The sequence below is a fragment of the Pagrus major genome, chromosome 8, assembly GCF_040436345.1.
Source record: "Pagrus major chromosome 8, Pma_NU_1.0".
Classification (NCBI taxonomy): domain Eukaryota; kingdom Metazoa; phylum Chordata; class Actinopteri; order Spariformes; family Sparidae; genus Pagrus; species Pagrus major.
In genome coordinates this window covers 3613672-3632950 of record NC_133222.1, presented here as the reverse complement: position 1 = coordinate 3632950, position 19279 = coordinate 3613672, and the positions used below count along the sequence as shown (strand labels likewise).

Genomic DNA, 19279 nt, shown 5'->3' with positions numbered 1-19279 from the left:
GTGTGTTTACATCCGTCTCCATTTCTCAGGGATCCCGTGGACTTTGCACACTTGGCTGGAGTCCCTGCGCACATGTTTCCATCAGCACCGCCGACCGCTGATCCAGGGTCTGCTGAAAGAGTTCAGCTGCATCGAGGAGGAGGAGTACACCGAGGAGCTCATCACGCACGGCCTGCCGCTCATGTTCCAGATCCTCAGAGCCAGCAAGGTAAAGACAACACGTGTGCCACGTCACGATATATCCAAAGATCATGAACCTCAGTGACGTTAAAATCTCTTCTGTGATATCAAATCTAGCTGCTGTTTACTCAGCTCGTCTCTTTTTGTGATGGTTGTCAATAGGTAGTCAGGTCATCAGCTTCACAGAGACTGACACAGCCCCAGAGGCCTACTCAATATCAATTACCTAAAATGAAAATGATGTATGACATCCTCCCCCTCCTGCTCCTCTCCGTTGCTGCTCATTAGATCAGGGCCCTGTCTCATTACTTAAGCTCATGATCCCCTTGGTAGGCCATATTAGATTTGAAAGAGCACATCACCGTCCCGTCTGGCACCTCTGTTTGTTTTGTCTACTTTGTCTTGGCTTAGCACTGCCCTGCCGGCGAGATGAGCTCTGCTGTCAGTGCTGATATGAGAAGAAACACTGCAGTGCACAAACACACACACACACACACAAACATAAATAACACACAAGCAGACTTGCAGAGACTTGTATGCATGTGCAGTCTCATACTCACAGTATTTCTTCTCTCTCACACACACACTCGCCGTCTTAGCCTTCAGTGGAGCGTTGCATTGTCAGTCCTTGTCTCTGTCTCGGCTAAAATATGACGGTGGCCTGTGACCCTCGTCTCTATGAGGGCGTCAGAGGGGCCCACTGACGCTGTTTACTCCCCCACGAGGACCGGAGACATCAAGGTAGGGGTCGTTCATCTTCCCTCTGCCAGAGAGTCTGCTGCCTCGGCTCCACCGAAACCTTAACAGGATTTAATTTAGTTAAATACAGTTCACATTAACTCAGCCTGGGAACCAGCAGTTCAAAGAAAACTGCTACAAGCTGAGCGTTATTTATTTACATTTATTAATCAGAGCGTTCCCAATAATCACTCAAAATCAGCAGGGAGAGGTCTGCAACATCTGCAGAAAGCAGCTGGCTGAGAAACCAAACTGACACGTTCTGTCTGTCTGTCTGATGGACAGACTCGCTTCTTTAATTAACCATCACTCCATCATTTCGCAGCACAAATGGCCACTTACCAAAATATTTGGAAATTAAAAAGCATCACACCACCACATGCCAGCTCAGCTCGCATTAAGTGCACAAAACTCAGAGCTTTAATTACGCTTCAGGTGTCACTGTGAGACATAACCGCTCGCTCTGTCTCTCTCTTTTCAAACTCAGATTTAAAGTGTCTGCAAACGAGGGATAGGACAGGATGGATGGCGTTAGATATTACACAACATGTATTTGATTGTGACTACAGGAGGTGCAGGAGCCTATCAAATATGTATCAGTTCAAATCAACTTGTTTCACTTCACTTTCAGTTCATCTCAGGTCAATCTATCTACCTACCTACATGCCTACCTACCTGTTTCACACTGTCACACGTTGGTGAATGTGGGGGAAGGTTGCAGAGAAATGTACCTTCAGCTCCAGGTGGAATAGGTGGCTGTTAACGGCTGTTTGTCGGCGTCATGCCTCAGTAAGAGTTTGCAGTCCGACTGCACGCGTGGGGCTTGTAGCGTTGCGCACCGGTGCTGCAGCTGAATGCCACTGCCCCTCCTCCTCCTCCCTGGGTTTTTGCACCACACACAGAGACACGCGGGAAGTTAAATGTAAGGAGAACAAAGATCTCACACTCCTGTCTGTCTCTTTCTCACACTCCTACGGTAGCTCGGCTTGTCACCACGTTCCCCCCTGTTATAGTAATCTCCGAGGGAACAGTGGGTGTAAGAGATGAGCCTGATATTCATCTGATCTCCTGTCAAAAGGTGTGAGATAGCCATAAATATCTGGCTTACTGGAGCTTGAATAAAGTGGAGTGTGATGCAGAAGTTAAACCCTCTCACTGTGCTGATAATTGTGTTGTGGGGATGTTTGTGTAGGAGAGGATCATTACAGTGAGTGCTCCCATCTTCTTGCGTAACATGAACTCCTGGATGTTGGCTGAGCACTTCCCGCCCAGGCAACTTTCCCTCTCTGATGTTTTGTTACTCCGTCTGTGTTTTGTCAGAATGAGGTGATCAGCCAGCAGCTGTCTGCGATCTTCACCCAGTGTTACGGGCCGTACCCCATCCCCAAACTGGCAGAGATCAAGAGGAAGCAGTCGTCACGCCTGGGTGAGCGCCTGTCTTTATAATCTCTTTCTTTTTAACTGTAAAATACTGATTAACAACGTGAAAACGCAGCATTAAGGCAGGACAGAAGCACTACTTGGATGTAGGTTCTCAATTCATTATGCGGAAATATGGGAAGTGCACATACCGCCATCTAGTGTTCAGAGATGGGAACAGAAAGCAGGAAAGAAAGTGAGCAAACATGTAGCAGAAATGAATCTAGACTGGCTAGTAAGGCCAAGTTTGGACACCCTGTTTGTTTCAAGTTTTTCAAGTTTTTCTGGCCATGTGTCTTCCAGATCCTCACTTCCTGAACAACAAGGAGATGTCAGATGTGACCTTCTTGGTGGAGGGGAAGCCTTTTTATGCCCACAAAGTGCTGCTCTTCACTGCTTCCAACAGGTACGCTCACTAAAAACATCAGTTAACATCAGTTAATTCACACAGCCACGACCGAGCGGCCTCACACACTGTGTTTTTCTTCCTGCTGATCCATAAACTCCTTTAATTTCCTGCCGTCTGGGATCCTCACAGGACGTCCACTTCACTCCTGAGTCATGTTGCATTGATGATGACCGATCAGTCACTCAGATGTGTTGTTGACACGATGCCAATAACTCTTTTTAAAACTCGGCCATTAATGTACAGCGACTATATCAAGGCTCGTGCTTTACCTCCGCGCTATTCACAGTGATTTCTCTCTTTTTATGTCTCTCTTTCTTTTTCTCTCTCAAGGTTTAAAACTCTTCTAGCAAACAGACCTTGTGGTGAAAACACGTGCATTGAAATCAGCAATGTCAAATATCACATTTTTCAGGTGAGTCATACTCATACATTCATACTGTATTCGTCCTTGTGTGGCAGCCGTGCAATATGTGTTTCTTTCTCTTTCAGCTGGTGATGCAGTACCTGTACTGTGGAGGGACGGATGCCCTGCACATCAGGAACACAGATGTTATGGAGGTTAGATCATCATTATAGTTTTACTGCCATCAACTATAAAGCTTAACAAACCTTTAAACGATGAACCAGTTTACAGTCCCAAGGTCATCTATGCATATTACGCTGTTTGAATATTACAGTTATGTCTGTGATCAAATATAAAACAGACACTAAATTTTAATTTGAGTTGTTGTTTTAATTTTTTTTATTCAGCTTCTGTCTGCAGCCAAGTTTTTCCAGTTGGAGGCTCTGCAGAGGCACTGTGAGATTATCTGCTCCAAGAACATAAACACTGAGACGTGCGTGGAGATCTACAACCACACCAAGGTGCAAAAAAATAGCCCAGAATGAAAACACCCACACGAATACGAGCGGACAGTACAAACTGAAACTATGCATGAAACTGCTGTTGCACTTTATTTCAGATTTCAGTGAGAAACATGTTTCCCCCTCTTTTGTTTCATAGTTCCTCGATGCTCCAGACTTGGCGTCCTACATCGAGGGCTACTTCCTGAAGAACATGGTCATGCTGATCGAGCTGGAGCCGTTCAAGCTGCTGCTGTACGACGCGCCTCCCGACAGCCCCGGCTGCGAAATCCTGCGGGACCTGGAGAAAACCCTGGCCGTCCGCATCCAGTCCATCCACCTGTCCTCCTCCAAGGGATCCATCGTCTGATCTCCTGACCTTTTTATGAACACAGTGACGCTCACAGAATATTCATCAGAGACACATCAGAGACATCACACTGTACTGAGATGTATCTTAAAAAGATGGATCATCGCAAATGAAAGAGAAAAATAAGACACGTTGGACTGTCCGGTTCAGATCTTTGTCTCTGTGAGAGTTGCTAATATGCTTCTTGTTATCATAGCGCAGACGGTTACGAGTCTGTCTGTCTGCCTTGTTGATATCTGTCAACTATGAATTACAGTAACATACAATGACTGTCATAAGATAGCTGTATAATGCCACAATTTGCCACTAACATACATTACTGTAACTAATGTCCCTCATTCAGCAAAGGATTTTTCTCTGCTACGTAGTTACATGTCGCACTGAACGGGTCGGGTGGGGGAGTACGGAGGACGAGTTGCAACCAGCGTCTGAACGCATGTCTCCATGTGCTGGGACGGTAGACCAACCTCAGCGTAATGTGATAAGCCATCAGTGTACGAGGAAGAACTGCTGCCTCATGTCGTGATTATTTGCTTTAACATGTGGACCTGTACAGAGTTACTAATTTGTATATTTGTCAGTCACTTAGCATTAAAATGTGCTGATTACTCTTTAAAAGCCAAACAAGACAAAGAACTGAGAAGCACCTGTAATGTGACTGATGCAAACGAGGGACTTTGACCATGTGACTTTGGGTACCCGGGTGGGAGAGAAGACTTTTTTCCTTCCTGTGTAAATATTGTTGATAAAAAAAACAGAGCTATTGATAATGTAAGTTAATGTATATATATCCACAGATGTTTTTCTCATGTGTCTTACTGTTGGATATCGCTGTACAAAACAAGAAGCTCATCTTTTAAATATCTGTGTTTAAATGTTGCATGTCAGAGGGATGACTGTTTTGTTTCGTTTCTGTTTGAGCCGATGACATCGAGGAACTGCTTCCACACTCGTACGACTGAACGGTGGACGAGAACATTTTTTCATCATGAGCATGAGTCACTAAATGTGTAACAGTCAGATCGGTGTGGTCATTTCATGTGTGAGAGACTTTATGACTTCAGGCTGTCAGCTGAAACCACATGACTTGTGTACGTGTGACTTGTTTTATCTTTCCTCTATAAAGATTAATATAAAGAACGCTGTGAATCCGCTCTCAGGTTTCTTCTGGTGCAGTCTCGAGTTGGGCTGCGAGGGGGACATCCATTATTCTGTTTGATTTAAACATTTTAAAGGCTGTCCCGTCGTTATTTTGTTCTCCACAGTCGAAAGGTTAGATCTCAGCTGGGAGGTGGTTTAATTTGGCACCCAGCTGCACACGAGCCGATGCAGTCCTGGATAAACAGCCCCGAAATCAATGACAAAAAAAACTCTTTAATTAGTTCAGTGGTGCCCCAAAACTGATGAAATGTTCTTATATAACTACACCAGCAAGTGCATGTAATGTTTATCATCCATATAATATACTCATTTGCTGTAACATGCCTGTATAAACACTTCTAGCATAGCTAAAGCATTTTAGCGAACTAACGGCAGCAAAGTTAGCTTCTCATGCTAATAGGAAGTCCCCAGATGGCGTGTTTCTATCTTTATTATCATCTTTAGTTGTATTTTGTCCCATTGAGGACGTGTTTCTTTTAAAATGCTGGTAAATGCATCATTTCATGTCTCTTTTCTCGTAATGTCAAACAAACTTAAAACCTTGCAATTAGCCTTCGCTGGCTAACTTTGATTTTGTTCAAAATGTAGGAAGTAATTTGAGATTTCGGACATTTACTAATCACTGTAAATCTAATGCAGAGTTTCAGCATGCTAGCTTGAGGTTACAGCAGTTTAGCTGAAAAGGCCTGTGCACATTGTGTTTAACTAGGTATAGCCTACCAGTGTTTCAAGGTAAGCTAGCTAGAAATTACTGTTATTTTTTTAGTTGCCAAGTTTAATTTATTACGTTTTAATTTATGTTTTCAGCTGATTTGTGGGAAAGGAGAAGTTTAATGCTTTATATATAGTCCCAAGTAATTTTTGGGACGTGGCGTTATACCTGTCATCTTGTTCTCCAGGAGAGCTGATATGTATCTGAACCAGTTTGCAGATGTGCACTGAGAGTTCAAAGAGACGGAGGTGCAGAGGAGGTGTCGCAGTCAGAGAGGAGAGACAGGTGTGAAGCAAATCAGAGGGGAAAAGCACCTACTGCATAATAAGAAGTAGAAAGAGGGAATCAAAGCTGTGCACAGAGAACAGACCTGGCCTTGTTCTTCACTCTCTCTGCAAGAGAGGCTAAAGGCAAAGGAGCAGTGAAAACCTTGTGTGTGGTCACTTTGTGCTGTGTCGTCAGTAAGATGCTTCTCATGCAGACGTGCGTTGTGTCGCATTTTAAGATAATAGTGCAGTTTTAAAGTTAATCTCACATCCAAAATGTACCAATAAAAACAAAAGTTCAGCATCTCAGGATCGACACTGACAATCAAAGAGTAGCACTCATTACTCAGTGATCACTAACAACTGGTAGAAGACTACGTGGATCACTGTTTGTGTATTTTTTTAAATTCATTTAGCGTAAACCAGATTCCATTACATCCTTTACTGCATGGATCGTGTTACCTCACAGTTCATGTCGAACAGCTGAAACAGAAATGCTGCAATAAGTTTAAAACGGCCTTATTTTTAGCGTTAAAAGACCCGAACGCAAGACACAGATCGATATCGAAATGCAGGCAACAAAACCAGTTCATGGAAAATCCAAGAAAAACAAGGAACAAACCAAAAACCCACTGGGAACCAAAGTAGGAAGGTGGGGGAACACATACAGGGACTGAACTAACCAAGGTGAGCAGGAAAAGGACAAAGACAGGAAGCAGGAAGTAAACCATGTCACATGAGGACATAATCGACAAAATAAAACAGCCACCCTGGGATGGGGTGTGATCCACCTCGTGACGGGAAGAGGCGCTGAAATGCCACATCACCTGCTGCCATTACATAATAATCTGGATTCTGCTTCCCGTGCTCCGTCCATGCTGAAAGGCTCCTGGCGTTAAATGTCCCAATTAGGAGATTCTGCATTGTAGCTGTAGATGAAGCAAACTGCAGTCTTATTCACAGTAATTGTGTGTCATCGTGGCAGATTTTTAACAAACGTTTAACATTTTTACACTGTTAATTAAATCAGCAAAGTGATCCACGATTGACTTTTGTTGTGCAGACTGAAGCAAAAAGTGAACTCTATGTGGGGAAAAGTGTGTCACCAGCTGTTTAAAAAAACACTGCCCCGGGGCCTGTTACAGCATCAAACATGATAATAATATTCATTTTTCTTCATTTGACATAAATGTCAGGAGCAGCAGCAGCAGCTCTGTCTGGCTCCATGATATTTAAAGATGTTTGTTTTGAAATGGTAAAATCAAATTACTGAGAGTAAACAGCCAAACTGTCCAAACAGGCTTGTTTTTGTTATTTCTTTGCATTTCCAGATATTGAAGTGTGTCTCGTCTTATCAGCGATCCGCTTTAAATGTCTCCACAGAACTGTTGCAAAATACTTCTCTCTCTCTCTTTGAGTATGTGTGGCATTTGCAGTGTTTGTGTGTGTGTGTGTGTGTGTGTGTTGTTAAGGAGTCGCCATGGTTACCGCCGCCCAGGGAACAATGTTGAGTGTTAAAAGACTGAATGGATTCCTGAGGAGCACATACATGTACATGCTTTTACACACACACGGCAACAATGGACACACACACACACACACACACACTTCACTTCACTAGAAGTCGTCGTCCAATCGGATCGACTCATGATTCATAAGGGAATCTTGTATTTGGGAGCAGCGAGGATCCATCATTGGATTAGCTGTGTCAGACAAGAGGCCGTGTGATTAAGCCGTGGAAATGTCTCTGTTGCCTCTTTTCTAAAGCACCGCTGGGCATCTTAATTTACTGGGCTGTGAACTTGCAAGTGGAGGGAAGTCATGAGGGGGAGCTCCACAGGGGGACGCGTTCAATTATTTAGGGCAAAAACCAAACTGTTTGACACTGTACACGATTGGGTTTGTGTCAATAGCTTCATTTTTCCTTGTCACGATCAGGAATTCCTGAACACATGACTTCGTGTGCTGCCATGCGCACATTTCTGAGCGCCTCTTGTTCTGCGAGTGGGTCTAATGCGTGCATGTGTGTGCATGAGCAAATGGGAGTGTAAGGAGAAAAAAAAGGGGGTGTTTGCCCTACTAACTCTGCCCCCAGCGCGAGCCCCTTCATCCTCCCCTTGTTGTCATGCACAGGCGCTCTCCCTTTGGCACAAAGTAGGCTGGCAGCACAACAGCCATGTGTTTAAGCTCCACGCTTTGAAGGGCTTCGAAAAAACTTTTTTCAGAGCAGTTTCTGAGAAACATTGTGTACAGGGAGAGACAGAGAGAGAGAGAGGAGGAGGAGGAGGAGAGTGAGGGTGAAAGAGAGTGTAAGTGTGAGGGAGAGAGAGAGAGAGAGAGAGATGGGGAGCAGACGGAGCTGCAGACAAAAACAAGCTGTCTTCAATGTGCTGATTTGATCTCAGTTGTTGGAAGAAGACTTTTCTTTTTTTGGGGGACGATATTTGGGGAGATTCTGCAGGAGACTCAGCAACAGGTGAGTGTGCAAAACATGTGTAGTCCTGTTGGCTCAGGCCGACAAACCAGAGGGAGCTGTTTTGGGGATTCGGTATGATTAGTAAAGTCTTTTCTTTTGGTTTAAAGGTGCACTACGTAGATGTGGGGAAGACATTTGAATCAGAAGATAAAGATCTTCATCGACTGATTATTTGTGCCGAAACAAACTAAGTAAACACACTCAAACTGACCTTAAAGGACAACACAGCTTCATGCTCTTTTACTTTACTTATATGTGGCGGACCCTGCCACCTTTCTGGCTTCAAACAGTGTTCTGAGAACAGCTTGTTCATTCAGTTATGGGAGAAACTACATAATGGCCCTTTAGTGCAACTTTTCACTGATGTTTCCTCTGATTTGATTGGAGCTGCTCTGGTTTCAATCTTCACACCATTATGTCTCCTGTTAACAGGAACATCTAAAGAGAAACATGTTGATCTTGTTCAGCTTTCACAACTGAATTGTCCCCCTTTTCTCCCCAGAGGTGGCTGTAATCCTCACTCTGTGCTTCCCCATCCCATCGTTGGATTTAGCCACCAGCTGTTTTCAGCGATGCAGTGCGACGAGCTCTCAGCCCGAGACGAGTTCACCTACAGCCACATGCCCACCCTGGAGAGGGGCGGCGGGACTCTGGAGAGGGGCTGTGGGACTCTGGAGAGGGGCGGTGGGACTCTGGAGAGGGCCGGAGGGTCGCTGGGACGACGGGGCGACAGGGGAGCCGAGAGAAGGCCGGACAGGCTGGAGCGGTATAGGCCCGAGCGGGACAGCTACACAGTGGACGTGAGGGCCAGTGACCTGCAGCTGGCCCAGCCGGAGCCTCTAAAGCACCCCTGCTTCAGCTACAGGGCCTGGCTCTACAGTGTCCTCATAGGGGTGAGAGGAAGTGGAACACATCACAGGGTGTATCTGTTCAGTCCGTAACACACAAATGTTACAGGTTGGGCTGATCTTTTCACTGATTAAAGAGCATCCCAATCTAGAAGTTTTGAGTGAGATGGCTGCAAGAAATCTTGTTTTGTGCTTCCACATTTAGAGGCTGTTCACATTTGGTATCCACATGCGTCCAGCGTGATCCGATCACAAGTGGACAGCTTGAGGACCGGAAGTTCACACCTGACATCGAATGCGTCTCGAGTGATCGGATCTCACTTCTTGCTCTCCATCACTGAAACAAACCAACAAATATCTTCATGTATAACATTTGTCAAATTAACGAGAAGCCACAAATAGTTAAGAATATGTTGTGGACAGCGTTGACCAACGTTTGTAAAGTTTCTCCTAAAGCAACAAGTCTGAAAAGGGCAGACTTTCTCCTCGGGCGTCAGAGAAGTAGTATTAGTGACTGTTAACTGAATTTGTAAAAGTTGCCATGCTTACCATAAATATGTACAGCTGTTGAGAGGTACAAAGTACTTCAGACACAAAAGAAACAACTTAATTTATTATGTTTAATGCCGAATTTACAAGACGTCACCAATGATTTAAAATGTACCGTAGCTGTTTCACAAGGTAAGTTAAGTTTCTCCTCCTGCAACAACTCTTAAAATCACAGGATTTGTAAAGGGAGTCTGGGATATGTGGGTTACTAGTTTAATAGTTAGTTGAAACAGACTTATGCTGTTATTGTGGAGGACGTCAGTAGAGTAGGCAGCCTTTCAGTGTGGCCATGGACACAGATCAGGACATACTGCTAAAAAAAATGTGGTCATGTGCATCTCAGACCACCTCCGAACGTAGGAAAGCGATCAGATCTCAGATTCTCAGATCTCAAATGCGTCCTCACTGCGTCTCAGGTGTGTTCACACCTGTACTTAGAGCTGTCCACTTGAGATCGGATCACTCAGGACGGATGATAATGCCACATGTGAACGGGGCCTTAGACGAGGAGAAACGTGGCGATATGTGTCAAGACTGTACAAGATCTGACTGATTTCATGGCTCTACATGATGCATCTGCATGTGTCTGTGAGAGACTGTCAGGATTCTCAGACAGTCTCACCTGTTGATCACATTTATGAGTGTCTGTGTTTGTATATGCATGCATGCCCGTCTGTGTGTCTGTGTGCTCAGGGCAGTCTGCTCATCACATCGGGTTTCTCTCTGTACCTGGGAAATGTGTTTCCTGTTGCCATGGACTACCTACGCTGTGCCGCAGGCTCTGTAAGTGACCATCATAATCACGGTCACATTCGATGAGTTTACACAAATTTGTTTAGATTAGACCGTCGTGTCTAAATGCCAGGAATTTTTCAGACGGCATCTCTGCGAAACAGATCAGCAGCTCATTTGTTGCTGTTGTTCTCAGGGCCTCCCTGCAGCGATAGCCAGCTTTGCCATTGCCAAGAACAGACATGTTGCAGTGAGTAAACACTAAACACACCAACGGCAAGAAAGAGATAATTATGTTTTAATGGATTTTTAATTGAATTTCCTCGAGGCACTTGAGGCTCGATGCTAATGAAGGTCTGATGATGTTTTCTCGTTTGTGACAAGGTGTCAGATTTCCAGGTGGTCTACGTGTCGACATTTGCTGTGACCACAACCTGCCTGGTTTGGTTCGGGTGTAAACTGGTCCTGAACCCCTCTGCTGTCAATGTAAATCCACTTTGGTAACATAATGAGAACTACCGGCACCTTTATCGTGTTATTCTTTCAGGATGAGACATTTTTCACTGTTTCCCTTCTTCGATGTTCTCAGATCAACTTTAACCTCATCCTGATGATTGTGCTCGAAGTGTTGATGGCCAGTACTGTCATCATGTCAGCCCGCTCTGCAGAAGACTGCTGCTGCCACAGGAAGGTGTGTGTGAGAGTGTGTTTATGTTTGTGTGTGAGCGATTTATTGCTTCTATTTCATTCTCCTCTCGCTCTTTCCATCCATCTTACAGACGTATGAAAGACCTGTTGTTATAAAGCCTGCAGTGTTCCCCACCCGACTCCTCAAAGCATATTCTGTGAGTCTTTTTCAGCTTTTATTCCCATTAAATTTGTGTCCGGTCGATGCATCGCAATCACTGAAGAACATCTCCAACAGGTGATCGAAGTGATCGTGGGGATCTCCGCTGTGTTTGGAGGGATTATTGCACTCAACATGGACGCTTTGCTGCCTGGCCCCTACTTGTCCGTCACATTTTTCTGGATTCTTGTGGCTGTAAGTTTCCTCACTAAAACCTTTCATTATGAGAGAGACTGCAGCTGAGATGCCGTCCATCACTGGCATTGTTACATCACTCTGATCTTTGATCTCTTGCAGTGTTTCCCCAGCGCTATCGCCAGTCATGTTGTGTCAGAATACCCCAACATATGTCTGGTGAGTACAAGAAACTCTTCATGGTGTTCCCCAAGGTTCTGTTCTGGGTCCAATGTTGTTTGCCTTGTTTGTTTTTCCCTTTTCCTGTAAAGTAACATCCCAACACAGCCATGTAGATGATACTCTATTATTTAATTTAAGCCTCAAAATGTAGCAAAAATTGCAAATGCCAACAAAACTATCGGCCTTATATCGGGAAATTTATATTATCGGCCATTTATCAGTATCTGTAACATGGTAAATAGGTAAATAGAGCAGATAATGTTGGCCACATTTCTTTCATTAACTTAACAAGTGTAGCATCTACACACGCCGATGCAGCAGGTGGCAGTATGCAACAGTAAAGCTGGTTTGTGGCCCGCCAATAAACACAGAGAAGAAGAAGAAGACGAAGAAGAAGAAGAAGAAGAAGAAGAAGAAGAAGAAGAAGAAGAAGAAGAAGAGCAGCAGCTATGGAATATTAAATCAGCTTTGACATCGACGTTACATCTTAGCTTTTTTTACCCTCAGGTGTGCATCAAGTACAGATTATGAACTTATTTTTAAAACATGAAAATATGAAATTATCTGTATCTGCCATGAGAATTATTGGTTAGCTGTACTGGCTGAAAAAAATCAATATCGTGCATCTTCACTTATTTGTGCTCCAGTCTTGTCCAAACATAGTCTCTTCCCTCTTATGTTAAATTGTCCTCACAAAATTTAAGCATCACCAAGAACCAGGCTTTGACTCTTGCCCAGCATATTAAGTGTTTCCTGTTATTTCATTTCCTTTTATTCAATTTCTTACTAGCCATCCATGATCACATACAGAGACGTGCATGTGCCTACATTAGAGATCTCCTGTAGGTCACCTGTGGTCCTCTGATCGGGGGTTTGTTGGTTGTTCCTCGCCCCAGATCCTAAACTTCAGAACATTCTCTCTTTTGACTTATGATCTGAGGACCCTGTTGACAAAAGGCAGCTCAAGACTTTCCTTTGTGTCATTTTTCGTGACAGTATGTTTTTACGTCTATATTTATCTGCTTCTTTTATTCCTCTGCCGTTGAAAGATGCTATAGAGATAAAGTTTACTACTCTTGTATAACTTCTCATTTATACAAACTGGGTCTGTTTCCTTTTTATTTATTTCTCTACAAACTTTTTCTCTCTGCTCCTCTTTTTTTCTCTCTCTTCCTGGTGTCTCTCAGGTGGAGGTGCTGATTGCCATCAGCAGCGTGACATCTCCCCTGCTCTTCTCAGCCTCCGGCTTCCTCTCTTGCAGTGTGATCAGCTTCATTGAAATGTTCCTGCATGATGTGCCTACAGCCAAGGTGAGCTCAATGGAGTGAAAATTCCCCCCTCGTGGTACGAAATGTGCAGGTTTTTAAAAAGTATTACCTATCCGGCCTTGAGCTCCTTTTACATGAGAAATACAGGAACAGACTTTAGAGAAATTGTGAGTCCCCAAATGTCCTCTTTGTGTGTGTGTGTGTGTGTGTGTGTGTGTGTGTGGTCACAGCAATCCTACGACATCCTACTGCTGATCCTGATGGTGCTGCTGCTGGTGCAGGCTATTCTAACTTCGGCCACTGTGGTGCACTGTGCCTCCTACAAGAGTCAGCTCCGCATGGGGGCTGTGGAGTGCGATGACAGCATGCGCACCTCGAGTCATTACTGTGAGGTAAGGCAGGTGAAAAGCAGGACACAACTGGACACATCTGTCCGTCTTTTATCTTTCCCTGAGATGTGAAAAGGTGCAAAATAAGAAATGTAACTCTGTTCCAGCTGTAGCTCATGTAGACTGCATTTAAATGTGCGTACATAAAAGCCAATGAGCTAACGATACGTGCAATAACGACATTATGTCGCTCATCCTTCATGCATCATTTATCTCAATGTTTCTGTCACCGTTCCCCTTCCACATCTAATCTCTCTCCGCCCTCCCTCTTCCCTGTTTTGCTCCCTCGGCAGCAAGCATCCAACGGAACGCTGCAGGACTTCGACAAAGACAGAGCCTGGAAGGCAGTCGTGGTCCAAATGGCCCAATGAGCGGGTTCCTACGGTGCGGAGAGAAGTTGATGATGAGAAAGAAGGAATACGACAAACTCTGTAAGCTGTAAGCGCAAGAGTACAATCCTGAGACAGAAAAAGAGGTGGAGAGAGAGTCACAGAGGAAAAGAAATCTGAGGGAGGAAAGTTTGAAAGAATGCAGAGAAAATGATTTTTTAATTTGTTTCTGTTGACGATGTTTGCATAGATAATGCTCGAGGCACTGTGCTTTGATGTCTGTTCTCTGTTTTTTGTTCTATAATTGTTGCCGGCGTACTGAAGTGGAGAGGAGAGGCTTCATCTGACCTGGGAACGGAACCATGCTCGGTAGTTTAATAAGCAGAAGTATATTTACATTGACACCACGTAGGTGCAATGAACAATCATGTGAGTCAGTGTTCAGTAGCATAAAGATGATGTTCAGTAGCGCAGTAGTGCTTGTTTACTACAGATTATCACAAGAGGATTGATCCTCCTGGATTATTACCTGATGTAAAGTGTTTTTAACAGAGATTATGTTTTATTTAGAGAAATAAAATGTTTGTCATCAACTGGAAGTAAACGTGTGTGTGATGATTTATGGTTGCTCCTCCTGTTGCCTCCTATTATCTTCTCACCCCCCCATGCTGATAGAAAGTCGGGTGATGTTTCGTAGTCCACAAAACATTTCTGGACAGCTGAACAGTGCTGCAGCAATTTGTGGATGGGCAAGGTTTGTTTGCAGACTGACTCTTCTGATTCATGCTCGGGGGTTACAGATACTACCTTGCATGGAGCAAAGTCAGATAAAAAGATTGAATGTGCTACTGTGGCTCTAATGCAGGATTCACCGCCTGAAGTCACCACCCTGCTGTCTCAGTCGATGTCCTGCCTGCAGCCTGTCAACAATGAATAATGTGAACGTGCAAAGTAACTGTAACTAAAGTTACCAAATAAATGTGAGAGTGAAAGTATAGAAAGTGGCAGAAAATGGTTAAGTACTTGAGCAAATATACTTAGTTACAAAATGTTGCAGTTGTATGTTTGATCCAACTATCTGTGATCACTCTCCTGATAACTAATGATCAATATCAGTATCAACTCTGGAAGAAACATGAATCGATCCTGATTATGAACTTCTTAAAGCAGAGCTGTTGTGTTTAAACAGTGTATTGCTGAACACGTCAGGTCTGTGATGAACGCTGCATCACATCTCAGACATGGACACCAAGATCTCTGTGATGGAGGGGAGGGGGGGAGGTAGAGAGAGAGATGAAGAGTGAGGGAGAGAGAGAGGAAGAGAGGGAGAGAGAGGAAGAGAGAAAGAAAGGGGGAGAGAGAAGGAGGGAGATAGAGAGGGAGATAGGGAGAGAGAGGAAGAGAGAAAGAGAGGGAGAGAGAGGAAGAGAGAGGGGGAGGAGAGAGAAGGAAGGGGAGAGGGGGAGAGAGAAAGAGAGAGAGAGAGGTTGAGAGAAAGAGAGAAAGAAAGAGGGGGAGAGAGAGAAGGAGGGAGAGAGAGAGGAAGAGAGAAAGAGAGAGGGGGGAGAGAGCGATGAAGAGATAGGTAGAGAGAGGAGGGGAGAGAGAGAGGAAAGGGGGAGGGGGGCAGGAGAGAGAAGGAAGGAGAGAGAGAGGTTGAGAGGGGGAGAGGGGGGAGAGAGGGGGAGAGAAGGAAGGAGAGAGAGAGGAAGAGAGAGAGAGAAGGAAGGAGAGAGAGAGAGAGAGAGAGAGAGAGAGAGAGAGAGAGAGACTATTTGGAGGCGGACTCGGGGAGGTGCGGCTCCTCTAACCGGTGGAAACCGGCTGATGGAGGAGCAGAACACGGCGCTGACTTGTGGCTCCGTCCAGCTGACGAACATCGGGAGCGCGCCCGCACACATCACCGCAAACAATCCCAGCAGAGCCGAGAGGCTGCTGGAGGCCGCAGACTAACTGTCCCCGCACCGCGGTGATGTGGTGGAGTAATGAAAAGGCGATCAGTGTGTGTGTGTGTGTGTGTGTGTGTGTGTGTGTGTGTGTGTGTGTGTGTGTGTGTGTGTGTGTGTGTGTGTGTGTGTGTGTGAGCTCCTCCATCATCAGCTGCAGGAAGCTCGGCTCTAAACACTTCGGGTCGGGTCGGGTCGGGTCGGGTCGGGTTTACCTCCACTGTGCGCTCCCATGACTGTGGCTGTCTCGCATGTAGCTCGTCGCCACACCCCGGTCCATTTGAATGACAGAGATGTTTACCATTCGTTGTTTTTGCACGTGTCTCAGGCCAGTCCCACAATCACAGATGATGGACGGGCCGGATGAACCTATGAACAGAACAGTAGAGCCCATCAGAACCTCGTGTTAGGTTGTGGATTTAAAACAGTGGCTGCCGGTTTGTAGTCATTCAACTAAACTGATGAGTCCTCTGTTTTAACACAACATCACTGTGACATCCATACAGGGATCCTGCTCTGTAATATTTTAATGATGATATAATAATCAGGATACGAGTTGAGTTCATCCTCCAGCATCTCTGCTTACACAACACCTGTCCTCGTGCACCACGGGCGCGTTTCTGCGCTCCGCCGCTGGGACGCGAGCTGAGCTGAGCTGAGCTGAGCTGAGCTGAGCTGAGCTGAGAGCTGATGTGATGAACTGGAGAATCTTAATGCGTTATCTCATCGTCCCTTGTTTCTGAGGAAGAGGCAGGGCAGGGAGGGGAGAGGAGAGAGGAGAGAGGGCTTTGGATGGGAGGGGAGCCGGGGAGGGGGGGAAAAGGCGGAACAAACCGGTGTGCTCGGATACATGCTGTAGCTGCTCGCCCGCACTGCAGATTAACTCTTACCGTGCCGGGAGAAGCAGCGAGACACGGTGAGTGAGATGTTTTGTTTGTTTGTTACCACCTATGCTGCATGCACATGGCTCGGGAGTGTGGCAGGTCTTTTCCAGTGTGGACAGGTAGACAGCTGATGCAGGTAACGGGGTCTGTCCTCACACACACACACACACTCAGACACGGAGCTGCACACACACACACACACTCACACACACACACTCTTAAGATGTGAAGCAGCTCGTCTCCGGCTGGCTTTTCCGGAGCTATCCGCTCCTCAGGTGCTGAAACTGGCTCGTCATCTGCAGGCAGCTGCAATGCAAAATGTCTCTCTGATGGGAAGTGTGGTCCTCCCGGGCTGCCATTCACCAGCAGTCCTGTAGCTCCACAACCAGCTAACTAGAACATAATGATCTCCTCAACCTGATAAAAAATGTCCCTGCATTGTTCCCATAGGCACTCACTCAAAAAGTGAGCAAACAGCGAGGATACTTTGCAGCGTTTTTCTGTCACTGTCTGCCATCAGCTGTGTTTTTCTGAGTCTCTGCTGAACAAGTGTCACATCTTGAAACTTCTCCCCTCTAATTGACGGTGAATGACAGCCAGGGACTCCTCTCCCTCAGCTCCTGGAGCTCAGCTCTGCCCTCTTTTGTGCTGCCCGCAGCCAAGCGGGATGCTGTAGTAGCCAAAGAATGTGGGATTTCCCTCTCTAAACACTGGTAGCATCGCCCAACTGAAGGGCATTATCTGTTAAACTGGAGCAGTGCCAGTGGCTCGCAGACAGCAGTGCAGCCCCTCTCTCTCTCTCTCTCTCTGGGCATCATGAAATGTGATGCTGCCCCTTTAACTTTAAATTATGCAAAGTTTTATTTCCCCTCTTTTTACTTGAGACAGTGTTTGAGGATAAAATAGATAAAGTTGGCTTGATTGTGTTGAGAAAGCAGTGCTGTATGCTGCGTTTACCCCATAAGGGACATCTTGTTCTCCCCCATTAACATATGCAGCCTTGAATAATCTTCTCTGATAACATTTCAAAAAGAAAACCCTCCTCTTGTGATCTTTTCTCAGCATGCGGGTGAGACAGAAAGCTGACCACGGTGCACTAATTGTCCCCTCCGCTCATGAAACCGCAGTCTTGAGGTTCCCCTCCCTGAGACATTAAGTATACTTTGGTGGAGTTGGCTTTTAACGATTTCATAGACGAGCTGTGTGTTTGCATAATGAGAGGAAAGTGAGAGGAGGAGGAGAGGAGGAGGACGAGTAATGGAGAGAGGAAGAAGAAGAAGAAGAAGAAGAAGAAAGTAAAGAGGGGGGGAGCGAGAGGGTGAGGGTTGTTGATGGGAAAGGGGGTGATGCGTTCACGCTCCTCTCGAAGGGCGTTCAAGTAACCTTCAAGTCAAATGAGCATGCACCAAACCCTGCACAGTTACACATACATGCACACACACACACACACTCAAGACGTCCCGCTGACAAGTGTCTGGGTTTCACCTGACATCCCAGCGTGAACGTGCTGCTCCACGGAGATAATGACCACCAGGAGTCCAGAGAGGGGAGCTACAGTCAGTGTCCAGAAAAGATAAGGTTGTTCTTCTCACAGGAGAAATAGAACATTTGTCAAAATCACTCAATATATTCTGCTTTTAATCAATTTTCCTTTAAGCAGACTCCCCGGAGAGTAAATGTGCCCTTTTAGTGTCCTTGCTCGATCAAAGCCAAACGTCCCCTCAGAGGTTACCACAGTCGCACACTCCACTGGTCACAGAGTGGAGGATTAGTCGTCCTCAGCTACACGACTGCATTATAGAGGACAACGGACGGGAACAGAGACTTTTCCTGGGGAAGGTGTGAGAGACGATAGAAAAAATTCATGCAATGCCAAGTTTGACAGATGACTAAGGTCAGGGGTTAGGGTTAATTATCTATCGTACGACAGTAGTGTTTCTAATAAATGGCATCTTGGACCTCGCTGTACTTTTTTTAAAGGTGCACTATGTAGTTTTGGGAAATCAGAAGAGAGCCTCAACAAACTAAATAAACAAACTCTCTTCGTTTTCTTGACTGAATAAACTGAAACAAACTGATCTTAAGGGACCCTGCCACCTTTCTGGTTTCAAACAGTGTTCTGGGGACCTTATTTTCCTCTGAGAGCAGCTTGTTTATTCAAAATTCAGAATTTGAGTTTATTCCTCCCAAAAACAACATAGTGCCCCTTTAAAATGCAAACACTGTACCGCTCTAACTGGTCATCTGTCTTTCAGGAAATGGTCGGTCAGAGCTTCTCCTTCCTGAAGCTCACGTAACAGCTCTTCAGCCAGCAGTCCCTGGGGATCTCAAAGGGCGCCTCCTAAACTCAGCTCATTCCTCAACCTGCCACGCTGAGTGTTTGGACCGAGGCCAGGCAGCGTAGAGATGGGCCAGAACATGGAGATGCACTCAGAGGAGGCTGAGCGACGGGTGTGCTTCTGAATGTTATGCCTGTGCTTCTAAAAGAGACGAGCTGTGGAAGGGAGCAGGGAGCCTCTGGTCTCCTCTTCAGCACACAGTGAAGTTGTAGCGCCG

The 19279-nt window shown here is 45.5% G+C and overlaps 2 protein-coding genes across 4 annotated transcripts in view; both read left to right on the top strand.

The window, feature by feature from the left end:
• Positions 1–4015, top strand: part of btbd11b (BTB (POZ) domain containing 11b) — a 71664-nt gene extending 67649 nt beyond the window's left edge. For all 3 annotated transcript variants that reach the window (XM_073472033.1, XM_073472031.1, XM_073472034.1), the window contains 7 exons: positions 30–208; positions 2239–2344; positions 2641–2743; positions 3077–3158; positions 3236–3304; positions 3497–3610; positions 3750–4015. In XM_073472033.1, the coding sequence (XP_073328134.1) occupies positions 30–208; positions 2239–2344; positions 2641–2743; positions 3077–3158; positions 3236–3304; positions 3497–3610; positions 3750–3959 (863 nt within the window). In that variant the 3' untranslated portion in view covers positions 3960–4015. The remainder of the gene's footprint in view (positions 1–29; positions 209–2238; positions 2345–2640; positions 2744–3076; positions 3159–3235; positions 3305–3496; positions 3611–3749) is intronic.
• A 5131-nt stretch (positions 4016–9146) lies between these two features.
• Positions 9147–14080, top strand: mlc1 (modulator of VRAC current 1). The gene is made up of 12 exons (XM_073472608.1): positions 9147–9258; positions 9313–9467; positions 10665–10754; positions 10900–10953; positions 11088–11189; positions 11293–11408; positions 11494–11548; positions 11629–11745; positions 11848–11904; positions 13095–13217; positions 13406–13567; positions 13858–14080. Exons 1-12 carry the CDS (start codon positions 9147–9149, stop codon positions 13933–13935), a joined length of 1221 nt encoding a protein of 406 aa, XP_073328709.1. The 3' UTR covers positions 13936–14080.
• The last annotated feature ends 5199 nt before the right edge of the window (positions 14081–19279 follow it).